This window comes from Parambassis ranga, chromosome 8, assembly GCF_900634625.1.
Source record: "Parambassis ranga chromosome 8, fParRan2.1, whole genome shotgun sequence".
Lineage (NCBI taxonomy): Eukaryota > Metazoa > Chordata > Actinopteri > Ambassidae > Parambassis > Parambassis ranga.
In genome coordinates, this window is record NC_041029.1 from 10,998,502 (window position 1) to 11,015,133 (window position 16,632).

The window sequence follows — 16,632 nt, forward strand, 5'->3', positions numbered from 1 at the left end:
ATCTTTGCACTATAATTATCTATCATAATTATTATAATGGTCTATAATACTGAAAGAACTTTGCCCGCCTATTGATACAAGACTTACCCTCTTACTGGTTTATAGATGTGTTCACATACTGCAGATGTTTAACTTTTCAGTATTAACTATGAATGGTCTTTGTCTCTGTGCTTAGTTGGAATATTGATCTACACGTGCCGTGTAGTGCAGAAAATAAATCCAGTGTCCATAACGTTTTTGTTGCTTTATTTCTAAAGGTGCTGAAACAAACAAAGTAGCACGGTCAAAGTAACTAAACTATTAAGGAAAACTAAACTTCTGCAGGTGCACCGAAAAAGGTGTGACTTTAAAGGAAAAACAAAGGGTGCCCTCTACTGGCAGAATAACAACAAACTACATAACAATAAGGAGTTCTTCGATTCTTGGCCATCCTCACCGTTGCAGGAGTTGTCTTGCTTCATCAAGAGCCTAAAAGCAAAAGGATACATGTCAGTTTTTTATATTGAACTAAAAAGACACAAAGATAGCATATGACAAAAGAGAATGAACCTTATGAATAACATCCAGTGCAGCATCATCTTCATGACGTCGGGCATGATTTAAAGCTCTTTCAAAGTGGGTGACACAGGCCTTAAGGTTTCCAAGTTTTACTGGAATAAAAACATGGGACAGATCAGCTTAGAAGTTTGTTAAAAATATGCATTTGTAAAATAAAAACTAAAAACTTTACATTCTGACTGTGCAACCAAAACATTGGCATCTATCTGCCACTCCTCATGGGCGATTTCATCAGCCGCAGCCACCGACTGGACACCGAAGTTTCGGGCTTCTTTGTAGCAATTAAGCACCAGGTAACACCAACCAATCTCATGAAACAGCCACGCCTTCTCCAAACCACCGTGGACCAGGGGAATCTTCTTCTCCCAGCTGATTATAAATACAGAGAGAAGAAAATACTACATGAGGGCACAAAGGACCCTTACACACTGCTCAAAAAAATAAAATAAAGGGAACACTTAAAGAACATAATGTAACTCCAAGTCAGTCATACTGTGAAATCAGCCTGTCCAGTTAGGATCAACTCTGATTGTGAATCGGTTTCAGCTGCTGTTGTGCAAAGGGAACAGACAACAGGTGGAAATGAGAGGCAATTATCAAGACAGCCCTATAAAGCAGAGGTTCTGCAGGTGCTGACCACAGACCATTTCTCTGTTCTCATCCTTTCTGCCTGATGTTTGGTCACTTTTGCATTTTGTCAGCGCTCTCACCCCTAGAGGTAGCATGAGGTGGTGTCTACAACCCACACAAGCTGCTCAGGTAGTCCAGCTCATCCAGGATGGCACATCAATGAGAGCTGTGGCAAGAAGGTTTGCTGTGTCTGTCAGCACAGTGTCCAGAGCATGGAGGAGACACCAGGAGACAGGCCAGTACACCAGGAGACGTGGAGGGGGCCGTAGGAGGGCAACAACCCAGCAGCAAGATGGCTCCCCCTTTTTTTTATCTTATCTTATCTTTGTGCAAAGACGAACAGGAGGAGCACTGCCAGAGCCCTGCAACATGAGAGCCCTGTTTCTGCTCAAACTGTCAGAAACAGACTCCATGAGGGTGGTATGAGGGCCCGACGTCAACAAGTGGAGCTTGTGCTTACAGCCCAATACCGTGCAGGGTGATTGGCATTTACCAGAAAACACCAGGATTGGCAGATTTGCCATTGGTGCCCTGTGCTCTTCACAGATGAGAGCAGGTTCACACTGAGCACATGTGACAGATGTGATAAGAGTCTGGAGATTTATATTGATCATTTTTATGTTATTTTGTTCTCAACATCTTCCACTATGTAATGAATGAAGACTTTCAAGTGGAATGTTTCATTTATTGAGATCTAGGAGGTGTTATTTTAGTGTTCCCTTTATGTTTTTGAGCAGTGTATATAACAAATGCTTCTGATGTTTTTAGTATTTACTTACAACTCAATGGCCTGAGCAAACTGTCCAATTTGAAAATAGATCCGTCCAATGTTCTCCAGAGCTCTGGACGTTGCTTCTGGGAGTTTACTGTCAATAAAAAAGTATTAGTCAGCATCTGATTTCTTGTGATAATATCTTATCATTTCTACAATTTTCAGACATCCTCACCATTGTTGAGCCAATTTCAGGTCCTTCTGATGATGCTCTAATGCTTTCTCTATGTCTCCCAGCTCAAACAAAGCCTCTCCAATGTAGCTGTGCAGGTCGCCCAAAATCTCCTTTTTATTAGGAACCTCTTTCTCCGACGACATCTGCACCATCTTCATAACTTCATCCACCTTCTTGAGGGTGCTTTCTGCATTTCCTGATGTCACCCCTAAGACAGCAAACATAATGTGAAGATTTTCAAGACCCAGCACCAAACCACCATATGTGTTCATCCAGGAGGAGGCCTGCTAACCTGCCTCTATTTCCACCAGGCTCTGCAGCAGGAACTGAGAAAGTTCTGCTGGTGCACTGCGACAGGACTTGCTGCTACATTTTCTTTGCTTTTGGTTCTTTTCCAGTGGAAACATAGGGCTCTCCTTATTCTTGAAATCAGCAGAGATGTTGAGGAACTTGATGCTGCCCTGGATGATGTCCTGCAGTCGCTCCCCTTTCTTTGTCCTGCTTTTTACCAAGTCTGCAGATCACCATAGAGAAACAGTGACAGCTAATGAAACATGTACAGATGCAAAAGCATGATAAAAAAATTAAAGCCTAAGACCATACCTGCTTTTTTCACCAGATCTTCAAGAAACTTCTTGTCATCGTAAAACTCTCTCAGCAGTTGTTTGGTGGTCTGCTCTCTCTTAGGGGGCTGGATCAGCTGTTTTTCTTCTACCATCAGATTTTGAATTACAGTAATTGGATGTTCAGTCTGTATCAAAAACACAACATGCATGAGAGGAAAGGTCGGATAGTACACGCATATGTATGTGGTAACACACCATTTATACACATACACATTTATATGTATTATACGCATTATATGTAAATAATCCTGTTTCTTGCACTTCTGACTAGATCCTAGTTGCTTTTCACTGGCTTTGTACTCTACACAATGACAATGAATTGATCTATCAAAGTGTGTAACACGTTTGTGGATATGTACACTGGCATGATCAAAGGGCATTTCTGTGGACCTCATACAAACAGTTGTTCCTCATCAGACTGGAAACAGTTACACAACCACCTCTAAAGAATCCACAAATTCAAGTGCACCGTTACCCTCTCATGTCACATCTAAAATAACAACATTGTGCGACACATTTTGTGAGACAGGCCCACAGTGTGTGGGTGTGATGTTGTTACCTACTTTGCAAACAAGCTATATATACTGAATATTTCACAGGAGCTGTTTTGCTGCATATGTACCAGGATGACTTGACGGCATTGATGAAACAATGAATATTGAAGTGGTCAGAGCTAATGTTCTGAAATGGTCAAGTCAAACCTCTGAACTGAAATGCTAAACCAAACAATCCATGTGATGAACCATCATCCTACATTGTAGCTGTTCTGTACTGAAGAACGGGCAAAAATCCCTTCAAGCCACTGTGGATGACTGTTCAGCTACCTATGTAATATTGAAACAAGTTCTTGAAATATTTTCTGTTTCATTTGTTCCATTTGGCTCTCTTTCTAATTTCAGGATGTCTGCAGATGTTTGGGACATATTTATGCAGACATAGCCTATAGAAAATTGTAAAGGGTTCACAAACTTTTAAGTAGCACTGCATGATAGTGTTCCTGGACAATATACCAACTGTCTAGAATATGTAATATAATGTAAATACTGAATGTGTAGAGTCTCACCTCCTCATCTTTTTTGAAGAACGATAGGTCTCCCTTAATCTCCAGTTTTACAGTCGGGTCTGTAACATGGCACAGATGATGATCAGGATGTGTCATCTTATTGCTTAAGATGAAGAACTGTGAGGATTCACAATCACTTACTGCAAAGAGAGTTTTCTATGGCCTCCTGTGTTTTATGGATCCCCATCCTGAACTCTTTTATTTGTGGCCGCAGCTTTTGTCCTCTGTGGTAAAACACCAGAGCAAATTCAAACTCTCCCAGGTAGTACAGAGCCTCTGCCTTCTGGTACAATCCCTAAAAACAATGATCGCTGTAATACTTTTCATTTCCTTAACGTAATTAACACAGGCACATAAACACTTACCTTAAAAAATGTCTCGTCGCCTTTAAGGGAAGCTTCAGCGTCTTTTAGAGCATTTTCATTTTGTCTCATCTTCAGGTAACATTTGGATCGACCGATAAGGCAGTTCTTGTCGTCAGGTTTCACAGTCAGAGCCTAAACAAAGACATTTAAAAGTTCATGGAAAAAGTCATGCATTACCAAGGCTAACAATGTTAGCTTAGAGACCTACCTCAGTAAAGCTGTCTATTGCGTTTTTATAATGGCCTTTAGTGTAAAGGCTCTCTCCCGTGGCTTTTAAATTTAAAAACAAACACTTCTGACCGTCTAGGTCTCCGTCCATGTTTGATATTTTTTGACCTATTTAAACCGATTTCAAATCAAGCTTGCGACCAATTTACCCACAACCTAGCCTTAGCTGGTATCCTAGCAACCACACCAACATTATAAACAGAGAAAGAACGCCCTCTGCCGGATGTTCACTTCAACATATACGCCTCCTTTCTTCTTTACAGTACATTTTTTGGTTTACACTTTTATTAAATATTATTTATATTGACCAGAAAAGAAAAGAGTTCAGGGGAAACCCAGAGGAGGCCAACTTTATTGACACAGCTGGTTCTTTTTAAGGATAAACAGAGGATGGTTTCACTGTAAAGGGCAAAGAGCAAAGATGAAGACGCTCTTCTTCATCAGGAAGTCACTGAACAATCATCACACATTGCCTGACTTTCTGAACAACAGCAAATGAATATCATATTTAGTCTATTTTCATATGGAACCTTTGCATCAAGGCAGCTTGCATCACAGTCATATATAAAACGTACAGAATAATAAGTTTGATCAGATTAGAAGCAGACCGGGCAAAACAATGGGAATAAACTTCCTGAGTTTTTCCTCTTTTAGTTTATTTTGAGGGATACCTCTTTAATATGTAACAGAAGAGCGTCTTCATCTTACACCGATGGTTCTATCAGACAGCAAGTTTACAATAAATATACATATCAAAATAAAAAAATGGAAAAAAAAGTTTTCAACTATCATCACAAATCAACACTTTACATTCCAGTAAAATGTACACTGCAGCAATTTGTGAATGGCAACATTAAACATAAAACCTGTGACGAGAGGGAGGTGGGACTTTGCCAGCACAGCTGTCTCCCCTGCCACCTTTCTGCTGTGCTCCAGCTGTGCTGTATGTGTAGGTCGAGGCTCCAGCTGTTGTCAATTTTTAAAAGACTCATTGCTCCTATTGGTTTATGACAAGGAGGCAGTTTTCAGTGCGAATTGGTAGCAGCCAAGTGTCTGTCAAAAGGGGATTTGCTGCTTGCTCAACGATTTTTAATAAGAAATCACTGAGCAAGTTGTTAAACGTTCATGCAGAGAATACCCCCTCAGCGGTAAGTTGAGAAGAGCGGGATAACAGCTTGCTCAATGCGCAGTTGCATCTCAGGAGTTTCCCTGGGATGGCACTTCCTACATGAATCCCTATAAGCTCTGATACAATAGCTGCACAATCTCTCCCATTGCAAAAACCCTGATAAAAGTATTTGGACCAGTGTTGCTAGTCATTACTGACTTTCAAGTGTGTTTCATTCTGGAGGGAAGAAAACTTAAATCCAAAACCAGTAACACTATCAACTCTGTCTGAGTCATCTTGGTGTCATTCTGATACGAGCATTAAATCATTTGCTGCGTGTTGTCATTGGGTGCATTCATTCAGTCAATGGCATAGACAATAACCTGACTTGCGACCAGTCAGTCATTAAATACGGATGGTGGGTTGTGGGGGTTGACGTTGAAAAGTCCTGATGTAGCAGCTGTTCAGGTAGACAAATTCTCCAGTTAACCGAACTGGAAGAAGAAATTTCCTGGTCCAGATGCTGAAAAATAACAACATCACATGAACATTTCTCAGAATGCAAGCGTCGTTTTAAAATGGTTGCCTTCAGAGCCTAATTACCTTCAAAGCTAAAACCGCCAGGACCTCCAAAGAACGCCTTAAAAATGTTGTTGGCATCGAAATCTGGCAGAGACAAAACACAAGCAAGAATCAACCTTACCATGCAACTGGATTTTAACCTGTTTGCCTTCCCACTCCAGGTCTGGTACCAACCTCCCATGTTCATGCCATCATCCTCTAGATCCTGTCCGCTGTCATAGCGAGACTTCTTCTTGGGGTCTGAAAGCACGCTGAAAGCTTCACCCACTTCCTTAAACTTCTTCTCCTCCTCTTTTTGCACCTCAGGACTAGCTCCACTGTGCCGGTCTAAAGGGAAGATGAAAACCGTACTGAGAACTGCATTTTTTATAAAGAACATCACAACAGTTGTTGCATAGATGAAAAAAAAAATCACGCACCAGGGTGATGTAAAAGTGCCCGTTTGCGGTAAGCTTTCTTGATTTCATCTTCTGTGGCGTTCTTATCCACCCCGAGCACTTTGTAGTAATCTTTCCGCTTGCTTTTCTTCAATTCCAGCTGGGCAGTTTTGAGGAGGTGCTTGTGTTCTAGGAAATAAAGAAAAACATGCATAGAAACAGGCTCAGAGTGACAAACTAAAATGCAAAGTTGTAAATCTGCTCAGAGGGCTGTCCCACCTTTTGTCTTCTCTGTCTGGTAAACCTTCTCATAATCCCGCACCGCCTCTTCATACTGCTCCGTGTCCATGTAGCTGCAGCACAATATACAACTCATTTCTTTACCTGGTTTGAACAATAAAAATCACGTGTACTGAAGATGACTAAGCAGCCAAGCCAGAAATTTTTACACATACCACTGTGCTCTCCTCAAATAGGCCTTAATGTAGGTCTCATCCAGTTTAATGGCCTTTGTGCAGTCTTCGATGGCCTGTTCTAGTTTCTTCAGCTTTCAGAGAAAAACGTGTGAGCCAGAGAGCAGGAAAAGTAGTAACCTACTTCTGCAGATGTAACAAGCGATGCCACCACACATATTTACAACAGTTCCCAAATGTACGGGGAGACCATTGTTCCCATTACACTCCATTCTGTCGCTTTAACTCACCTTGGATCCAACAGTGGCTCTGTTACAGTACAGCTTGGCATTAGTCTTGATGTTATTGGGGTCTATTGTTAGTGCTTCCGAGTACAGCTCATAGGCTGCTTCATAGTTTCCTTCTTTGAAGGCCTTGTTCCCTTCTTCCTTCTTAGCTTTAAGTGCTTTGGCATTCTGGAAAGACAATACATCATCAGTCTTATAAGCTATTCTGAACTACAGTACAAGCAAACTCAATCACATTTTATACTTTTGATGCATTTTTTTGCTATACTTGGTGGATTTCTACTCACTCTGCAGGCAAGCCGTGCCTTTTCGTGGTCCGGAGCCATACGCAGGGCCTGGACAAAGAACTGGACGGCCTTATCAATGCAGTCCTCGTAGTACAGACAAAGACCGCGCACGTACAGAGCATCAGCATTTGTGGAGTCCATTCGCAGAATATCACTGCATGCGTGCAAATAAATATCAGGACAAAAAAGACATATATAACATCTTGTGTCAACATCTTTAAAGCACATGATCTTGATCCTCTAACAGTCAATAATGTAAAATGACTGAGTTGCATTACAACTCTGAGAATATACACACACAGGAAGTGCCAGTGTCTAAAGGCACACCCCAGACAATGTTCAATTTCCAGTCAAATTAATTTAGTGCAGTCATCAAGCACCATATTAAAATCCAGCTTTCAGTTTTTATACTTATCAGTTTTCCTTTTTAACAAATTGATACAGATTCAAATGGAAAAACATTTCACTACTGGTCAAAACAGTGATCAATATATGAGTTGTACGCACACCCAGTGGCTATTAATTAATTGAAACCTTTATTAGTCCCACAATGGGGAAATTGCTTAAGGCAGCCAAGCAAAGAGCACCATACACCAGTGAGTACACTGGAGGTGTTTCCAGTTTTTATTTTCTGACATGTCCCTGTATTGTAGAATAAACAAGTGAATTTCCTTCCCAGTAATCTTACCTGGCCACGGACTGAGCCTCGGGGTATCGCCCCAGCAGGGCTAAGCACTCTGCCTTGAGTATCTTGAATCTGTGACATGCTGAGGCAGACTCCAAGGCACGGTCCATGCAAAATACAACCTGAAGACAACCACAGTCTAATGTCAATGTGTGTTTGTGCTTAACACAACATGAATAGTGTATCACAAAAAATACTAAATATTTTGATACCATCCTGAAGTCTCTCTTCTCAAATCCAATCTCTGCCATTCTCTCAAATTCAAGGATGGTTTCTGCATTCTTCAGCTGCCAAAGGAATTTGAGGTATTTAATGACAATGATAAAGATCGACACTTTTCTGAATTGCTCCACAACAACTAGCAGCCTCTTTTCTGCACCATGCTTGTAAAACTAGGTCAATGTAATGTAAGCAACAGCACTTCTGGGAATAACCTAAAACTCTCCTCCTGGCTCTGTCATTGAGAATTAACAGCAGCTCTAGTTGATCTCCTCTTAAATCTCTCAGTATCAGTCTTTTGCACTTTATTTGCAGTAGCTCGGCCAAAGCTTATTTAATAGCGGATAATCATGTCCAAGTTGTCAGATCACTGTCTGGAATGGAGGCCAGCTCACCTCCTGCTGTGCCTGGCTGTTGTCTTGCTCCAGCTCAAGAACCCTCTGAAAACAGCGGCTGGCAGCCATAGCATTGCCAAGGGACAGGTGACACTTGCCCTCTCGCAGATGGCCCTGTGGGAAAAAGAGATCACAGCTTAAAGTGATAATTTGCTGTAATCCACACTCTTATTAAAAAACCCCTTTGTTATGCGATACATTTATTAGGGCAAACATTGCGTATGTACGAGTCCCATCTCAACAAAGACCAAATTTATTACTTGTAAGACTAGTGAATGTAGCAAAGTAAAATCACAGCTGTGTAAAGCCTTTCTTAGCCTCAACAAAATATTTGACAAGCAAAGAAGAAAATTTTATTCCTGTAACCCACCTTCATGAAGGTGTTGTCTAGCCGTACTGCTTGCTGGGAATCCTCTAAAGCCTCTCTGTACCGGGACAGCATCATTAGTGTGGCTGCCCTGTTTCCATAGTAACTGGCGTTTTTTGGACACATATCTGCATAAGAAAAACATCATTTATATCAATCAACAACATATTTAACTTTAAAATTCTGATGCAAAAAAATAACAAGAAAAAAAACATCAAAACAGTTACATAATATTTACCAATGGCCTTGGTGTAATAATTGAATGCCTCTGCATAATCCTTCTTGACATAAAAAGCATTGCCTTGCTCTTTGAAGCCTTCGGCTTCCCTGTGTTAAAGACAGAAAAGGAGTCCCAACGTAAAGTCAGTTATAAGTGAGAGGAACAAGCAGGGCATATACATGATACACATTCCAGATCGGTTAGTAACCCGTCTCTTCTTGTTGCACTATTTTTTACTTTTCACATTCATAATCGAAAGTGAAAAAGAATGACCTAAATGTGAATGACAGTGTGCGCATCAATGAGTTTACTGGCCTGAGTTAGCTAAACATAGAAAAAGCCAACCAGCAAGCAGAGGAGTCTATTCTCAGCCCCAACTGCTGTTTTGTGAGGCAGGCAGGGAGGGAGAGGAGGGCCAGGAACATATGACACCATGCTGTGGGCTACTGCCATTACTTTTTTTGGAGGCCTTTCATGTTTTGCATCACGTCCATACAGTGAGTGAATGGTATCATTATGCAGTTACCCAGTAATTACCATTATTGGACTTTTGCATTGACGAGAAAGGAAAACTCCCGGCCCAATCCATTTATATATTTGCTGACTATTTCCAGTTTTACAGATTTTACAGTGCGTTTGACTGCAACCCAGAAAGCCAGCACAAGAGCTGGTTAAGTGTGGAGGACAATCAAGCTAAACGCGGGGCCAAATTTAGCTACACAGTTAGCCGTGGCGCGCTAGTTAGCTTACACGTTGCGACAAGAAAATTGACATGACACGGATTTAACAGTACACATATCAGTAGAACACTTCGTTATATATCTATTTCTAAGAATGACAATAAAGCTGTTATTTCTCAAACCTTTCTAATTCCTCGTCACTGAGCAGTTCGATGTCAGGGTCCATGTTCACAGCATCACAGCTCTCCGTCGCCATTTTGCCGTCAATGAGGAGGGGCGGAACCACATACTGCAGTCGCTACGTACACTGTAAACAGGAAGTAGTCTGCTAGCTGAGGGAAACGGCTTTCATGCGAAGAAAATTTAATCTAACAGCAAATTAACATCGACAAGCACGTACTCTATATCGCGTATGTATTTGTCAAGATACATTTTAGTCGATTTTATAAGTTTCAAATATGAGTAGCAACGCAGTGCATGGTATTGTATATCTTTTCTAAAGCTAATGCTAAGCTACTTCTTCGTGTCATAAACCATTGTAATTTAGGCTTTTTAAGCTAGTTGGCATTTCATATTGTAATAACTTATAATAACATGGCTGACGCTGTTTTAGGTTGTTGCTCTTAGTAAATGTAAATTACAGCATCATTTATTGACGATGGCACTTTACTATGGGCGTGTGTGACAGTTTTTGGACTTTATGTTTATTAATATTTTCTCATAGACACATTTTCTGATTGAAGAGAAAACAGTCGTCATGGGCAAAAGCTGTAAAGTCGTGGTGTGCGGCCAGGCTGCAGTTGGAAAAACCGCTGTATTGGAACAATTACTATATGCCAATCACGTTGCAGGTATGTTGCTTCCTCTCCATGCTCAGTTACTTTTTTTAGTCCAAATAACACTGTTGATATGTTCTGAGAGGTCTGAGTCATGGTTGTTTGAAGAAAGATCCTGTTTGTTTAGGGTTTCAGTGCGTGACCGCTGGCATTAAACATTCAAGATGTCCATATGGTTGCCATTAAATGTTAACGTCATAACATTGTTCACCTGTCCAAAACATTTGTAGTTATGCACTTATTATTTGTGAATAGAAACAAACAAAGCTATGATGATATATAAATTACAGCACATAATCAGTTTGCTCATTAAAAGAAATAAAAACACCACTTGAAATATTTTCTTCACTAGGTTCACAAACAGTAACATCAAATATGTGCTGATAGAAACTCCCACCAGGCAGATAAAATGCCACCATGCTTTCATTCAGGCTCTTCTGGGAACAGTTAGTGCACAGCTGATAACAGCGTCCATGCAGCGTTGTTAGACTTGCACAGCATATCACACGATACATGCCTGTCTTTGTTTATCCACTGTTAGGATCAGAGCCCATGGAGACACTGGAGGATATTTATATTGGCTCCATAGAGACTGACCGCGGCACACGAGAGCAGGTGCGCTTCTATGACACCCGTGGACTCCGGGATGGGATGGAGTTTCCCCGACACTACTACACCTTTGCTGATGGCTTCGTCCTTGTCTACAGCATTGACAGTAAAGAATCCTTTAAAAGAATGGAGGCCCTTAAGAAAGATATTGATCGTCACAGAGACAAGAAAGAGGTGAGCGCTGAACACAGTTACATGGTGATATTAAGTTAGATGGAACTGAACCCTTGAATGTCTATGTATACAACACCCCCACAAGCCTCATAGCCAGGCTCATCCATAATGTAGGAATTACTGCTATAAACACTAGTAGTAAATGGATTTAAATGTGAACAGTATAAGGTATAGTAAATTACTGTACAGCACGTTCTGCATACATATACAGTGTGAGCTCAAAGAGTGATATCAGGCTTTCATAAAATCATGACACATCAGCTTTGATGCCAGTAAAGGTCCACAGACATTGATTAACCAGGCCTTTGCACTGTAGTGAGATTCATGGTTTTATAAATTATTGTTTTCCTTCATTGACCTATCATAGTTAAAGCCATGGCAAGTGCAGTGAGGCAATTTCTAGAACTGTTACTGATGTCAAACTAACCTGACATTACTTATCTGTAGGTAACTATCATTGTGTTGGGTAACAAGCTGGACAAGCAGGATGAGAGGAGAATTGACTCTAACGTGGCCCAGAACTGGGCCAAGAACGAGAAGGTGCGTCTGTGGGAAGTGTCAGTGGTGGACCGCCGTACACTCATCGAACCCTTCGTCTACCTGGCCAGTAAAATGACACAGCCACAGAGCAAATCTACCTTCCCTCTCAGTCGCAATAAGAATAAGGGCAGCGGTTCAACAGACAGCTAAATGACCAGACACGTCTGTGAGGAGAGGTGTGTTAAAGGGAACCTTATTTTATTTGAAGAGAATTGATATCATGAAGGATTGATATGAAAAGAATTTTGAGAATGTGGAGAAGCAATGATGAGAGGAACAACATGATGATTGTATAAATATTTATACACAGTGAGCAATGTTATATCTGTCATATTTCTGTCAGTCCCAATGTGAATTGGGTAGAATGATGGTCAAACTGTTTCACTTAAAACATTAGCTGTCATGTTTGGACCACAGACTGTGTGCTTTGGACCTACATACTGTAGTTCTAAAAACTACTGACAATCAACACTTTGATCTCTGGAGAGTTTTAGACACATGGTGCTCATTATATGAGGACCTTACACACATGTACACTGGCTTATATTTAATTTATGTGCACACAGACTGAACCAGAAATGGCAGCAGTTTCAGAAATTACAATCGCATCACAGAATTGCTGAATTTTTGTGCAGAAGGAGCATTATTGATGATGTAAATGTGTTGTTGGATTACTCGGAGACTCGTTACACTGTTTGATTGTTGCTGAGATTCACTGTTTTAAAGTTATAAAGTGAATCATTTACATTCCTAACCACGTACAGCTAAGATGTTCACATGAATGGTGGCTACTTCTGCGGGCTCAGGTGCTGCTTCTCTCTGATTGTGCCACATGAAAGACTTCAAGCTCTCAACAACTTGACTCATGTAACTATTGACTCATGTCACTACTGAAGGTAATATATTTTTACTGTTGCTTCTAAGTAACAGAGATCAGACATGAGCAGCCATCACCTACAGTCTGATGACTTTCATACATGTAACATTTTCTGTCATGCTTTATGTATATATACATATCCAAGCAGTGTGCATACTCTATTTTTGTTTGCATGCATTGTAAACAAATTAAAGCCTTTTCTGTGCCTAATCTGTAGCAGTGAGATTGATCATTTTCACCATGGGTTAGGAAGAACTGGTGACTTTACTGGCTTACTGTAAATACTTCTATAATGTAATTACAGGAAAATTAAGACAATAAAGCCACCAAATATTTTATTATTATCATTATTCATCATTGTTATTTGCATTGTCTGTCCTGCCAAATTCAACTTGACTGCAGTGTTTTGAAAATTATGAGTCTCTACTGTCCTCTAGTGGGCACATTGAGGAACTACAAGTACCTGAGTCACACTGGACCAGCTCAGTCACTATTGCTTTTTTTTCTTAAATCTAAGTCAGTGTACTTTGCACCTATTACATATTGAATGTGCCCTAAAAGCACAACTAAAACCACAATGTGCCAAAAGTGCAGTTAGTGACTTATTTTATTGTGATTCAAACATTTTCTGATCATAAGATGCAACATTTCTGAGAGCTTAATAACACTGTAAGTTTATAGCATGGCAGCTGAGGGTGGAGAAGATGTAACAGTCTGGAAATCTGTGAGTAAGAATAAATATTATAAATTAATCCTGTATTTGTTTGTTCATCCGCACGTCAGTATGTCAGAAGGGCTGCTTGCCAGGTGGCAAGGCAGGCAACTGCCTGGGCCCTCTGGCCAGCCAAGGGCCTACCACAGTGGCAATATGACATTTGCAATGACAGTAGGAGAACTCCCTAAGGGGGAACCACTCACTTGCACCATTGCAAGTGATGCATATGTTTTAATGTGAATTTAATGTAAATTTTATAATGAATGTCAAAATCACTTTTTTGGTGTCAGATTATGTATGTATTTATTATTCATTTATTATTTATATATTTACATAATGAGGTGAATGGTTTTTCGCCTAGGGCCCCAACAGACTGTACAAGTTCTTATAAACATTATGTTGATTATATAAGCAAAATGGTCATAATAAACTTACCAACTTAAGTAATTCAATTTAGTAATACAGAATTAAGAAGGATTTACAGTTAGTTTTACAACACACACACAAATAATTTCATTTAAAACATTTAAAATTGTATTATGTCTGAACATTAGAAATTCTTGGGAGGTGTCTGTGCTGTTTAATGATTTAAATTGTGTTAGCCCTATGCTTTTTAACTCCCCTATTTATTCAAAATTGTATTAAGGAGTTTTAACAATAATTAGTTTACCATCATACATAAATCAATAAACCTGTCCTGTAAAGCGGTTTAGGAGTGGTAGTGAAGACAACAGCAGACAAGGTCAGAGGAAGAGGAAGCGATCTGCTAGTTCCACACGGGCGTGTTGACTGGATAGGTTAATGCAAGATAATGAGAAAACCTCGAGTGGAACATTTAGGAAATGATATTACACTCACCTTAGTTTCCCCCGAGGGTGCCATCGTGTACCATCTCATTTCAATCATGTTCTTTTTAATGACTAGAATTGAACCAGTGCTGCGATGTTACTTCCCTCAAAATGCCTCCGTGGTTGTATGGTACATTTAGATGATGACAGGGACCTAAAATGAACACCTCTAAGTTCAAATTGCAAGAAAAAAAAAATCCTGTGAGATGTTTTCCTGTCAAAGGACTCACAACAAAGACAGTGTAAAATACACACATGCGACATTAATCAATTTGTCACTTGACTGCAAGATTTATGAAAGCTATTTTCTTCTTTTGACAAACAAAAGAGAAATTTGTAGTTGCCAGCTGCAGTCACAGGGCAACAAGGCGATGCCCTTGTGCTGCTCTTGTGCTGCTGCATGACAGCATTGGCTCATGACGGCGACTGAGCATCCAGCTCTCAGGGACCCATAAAATAGATAACGTTTTATAGAGAGAAGAGAAAATAGACTGACCCTCTTCTCACAGTCATCCTCAGATTAACAAAACAATTCCACACAGCAGTGAGCACACACAGTTTAAATGGCAGTGGCCACTTTGTTCTCTCTGCTATCAGGCTGGAAATATCAGCTGCCCTCAACCCATCAGTTGTGTCAAATCTTACAGCTGCCACGCTGACTGCCCACCAGCATCTGACACAGATCATTTGTCCTGAAATCACAGGTTGATTGAATCTCAAATCAAGCTTAAGGCGCTGAGAAGCGTGCAAAGATGGGATCCAAGTTATTTCTTGTATTCGGTGTGTGTGCTGATGTGTGTCACCTCTTATGAACATTTGTGTGGATGTTGACATATATGTGTCTTACCTGTCAATAGCAAGACTAATTAAGGTCATGTAAGGTCAAAATAAAGGAACAGTGGAGGCTAAAGAACTCTGCTTGGTGACATTTCCTTCACTGTGTGTATATATATATATATATATATATATATATATATATATATAGACTATCTGTTAAAAATGCTTTACACTATTAAAAATGCTAAATCTGTATAAAACAGTTTCACATTTTTTAACAGTAATCATTTTATTAGCCGTCATGATTATTAAAACTAATCCTCTAGTAGACTTTCTTCTTGTAAACACACTCTCTTGAGTCTTTTGAAGAGGTGCTCTTGATGGCAGCAGGAGAAAATTGCGTCTGTCTCTCCTTGGAGAACAGTCAAGATAAGATAACGGATCAATACAGCTTAGCAAGGTCATGAAATCCTTCTGCCATATCGCTTAGCTTTAGTAAGTACCAATAGCTTTGCTTTGATTGGCACCACAGGAGGGGCTGGACTTGATGTTGTTTGCTTATCTACAGTTTACACAAAGGACGGGCTGACATGTTGGCCTGAGGCGTTAAAGAACAGCATATCATTTAAAGGCTCTCTTTCAAATTAACAAGTAAATGAAATGAAAACAGATCTAGCTGAGCTAAATGCATCGTTTATCACATGTGATGAGTTTAATATGTCAAAGTTGGCTTCAATATCACCCACTCAGGTAGATTACACCATCCCTCAGTGTGCATTTCACTATCGGCTAAATCACCGGTCCAGCTGTTAAGCTTTGTTCCTGAAATACCTAATAATGAGTAGCTGTGGTTTGTTTGTCAGCCACACAAGCAGGATGCTGTGAAGGTGTCGCAGACCCGTACTCCACCTGCAAACTCATACAACGCCTGCTTCTGCTGTGTGCAGACAACAAATAAGTTCATATTTGATCTTTATAAATCTGAGAATTCATGTCAGTTTGTATTCATCAGCAAAGATCTGAGTTTCTCACCCACCCACACACACACATCGCTCCAATCTGTTTCTGCTTTTCATTTTCACCCATCACACACACACACACACACACACACACAAATCATGAAAACATTTTCTACAAGTTCTAAAAGCTTTTATTTTCCAAAATCCATCCCTTGTTTCCTCTCTAATGTACAGCACTGTAAGTGTTTGTTTTTTTAAAT

At 40.2% G+C, this 16,632-nt stretch overlaps 3 protein-coding genes across 4 annotated transcripts; 1 reads left to right on the plus strand and 2 right to left on the minus strand.

Annotated features, from left to right (window-relative positions):
- Positions 1-339: 339 nt before the first annotated feature.
- odad4 (outer dynein arm docking complex subunit 4) lies at positions 340-4,578 on the minus strand. The gene is made up of 11 exons (XM_028412581.1): positions 4,398-4,578; positions 4,190-4,321; positions 3,966-4,119; positions 3,825-3,883; positions 2,739-2,886; positions 2,428-2,649; positions 2,136-2,343; positions 1,968-2,054; positions 731-927; positions 550-650; positions 340-468 (listed from the first exon to the last, which is right to left on the minus strand). Exons 1-11 carry the CDS (start codon positions 4,506-4,508, stop codon positions 433-435), a joined length of 1,455 nt encoding a protein of 484 aa, XP_028268382.1. The 5' UTR covers positions 4,509-4,578; the 3' UTR covers positions 340-432.
- Positions 4,579-4,740: 162 nt separating this feature from the next.
- dnajc7 (DnaJ (Hsp40) homolog, subfamily C, member 7) lies at positions 4,741-10,314 on the minus strand. Its single transcript, XM_028411766.1, has 14 exons — positions 10,220-10,314; positions 9,376-9,464; positions 9,141-9,265; positions 8,771-8,884; positions 8,369-8,443; positions 8,160-8,278; positions 7,472-7,625; positions 7,188-7,352; positions 6,940-7,031; positions 6,764-6,837; positions 6,527-6,673; positions 6,282-6,434; positions 6,129-6,191; positions 4,741-6,048 (listed from the first exon to the last, which is right to left on the minus strand). The coding sequence occupies exons 1-14, from the start codon at positions 10,291-10,293 to the stop codon at positions 6,011-6,013; spliced, it is 1,482 nt and encodes a 493-aa protein (XP_028267567.1). The 5' UTR covers positions 10,294-10,314; the 3' UTR covers positions 4,741-6,010.
- A 17-nt stretch (positions 10,315-10,331) lies between these two features.
- On the plus strand, positions 10,332-13,283 carry nkiras2 (NFKB inhibitor interacting Ras-like 2). 2 transcript variants are annotated; one of them, XM_028411767.1, is made up of 4 exons: positions 10,332-10,447; positions 10,762-10,888; positions 11,415-11,656; positions 12,104-13,283. In XM_028411767.1, the coding sequence occupies exons 2-4, from the start codon at positions 10,795-10,797 to the stop codon at positions 12,344-12,346; spliced, it is 579 nt and encodes a 192-aa protein (XP_028267568.1). In that variant the 5' UTR covers positions 10,332-10,447; positions 10,762-10,794; the 3' UTR covers positions 12,347-13,283. The 2 variants fall into 2 exon arrangements, with proteins under 2 accessions (XP_028267568.1, XP_028267571.1); XM_028411770.1 differs by having other exon boundaries at positions 10,334-10,447; positions 10,781-10,888.
- The last annotated feature ends 3,349 nt before the right edge of the window (positions 13,284-16,632 follow it).

Coding starts and splice junctions, on each gene's coding strand:
- odad4 (XM_028412581.1), bottom strand. CDS start 4,508: ATGGACGGAGACCTAGACGGTCAGAAGTGTTTGTTTTTAAATTTAAAA. Junction 4,322..4,397: donor CAATAGACAGCTTTACTGAG/GTAGGTCTCTAA, acceptor GTCTTTGTTTAG/GCTCTGACTGTGAAACCTGA. Junction 2,055..2,135: donor CTGAAATTGGCTCAACAATG/GTGAGGATGTCT, acceptor TTTTATTGACAG/TAAACTCCCAGAAGCAACGT.
- dnajc7 (XM_028411766.1), bottom strand. CDS start 10,293: ATGGCGACGGAGAGCTGTGATGCTGTGAACATGGACCCTGACATCGAA. Junction 6,674..6,763: donor CCAGACAGAGAAGACAAAAG/GTGGGACAGCCC, acceptor TTTATTTCCTAG/AACACAAGCACCTCCTCAAA. Junction 6,435..6,526: donor GGCACTTTTACATCACCCTG/GTGCGTGATTTT, acceptor TCTTCCCTTTAG/ACCGGCACAGTGGAGCTAGT.
- nkiras2 (XM_028411767.1), top strand. CDS start 10,795: ATGGGCAAAAGCTGTAAAGTCGTGGTGTGCGGCCAGGCTGCAGTTGGA. Junction 10,889..11,414: donor ATATGCCAATCACGTTGCAG/GTATGTTGCTTC, acceptor ATCCACTGTTAG/GATCAGAGCCCATGGAGACA. Junction 11,657..12,103: donor GTCACAGAGACAAGAAAGAG/GTGAGCGCTGAA, acceptor ACTTATCTGTAG/GTAACTATCATTGTGTTGGG.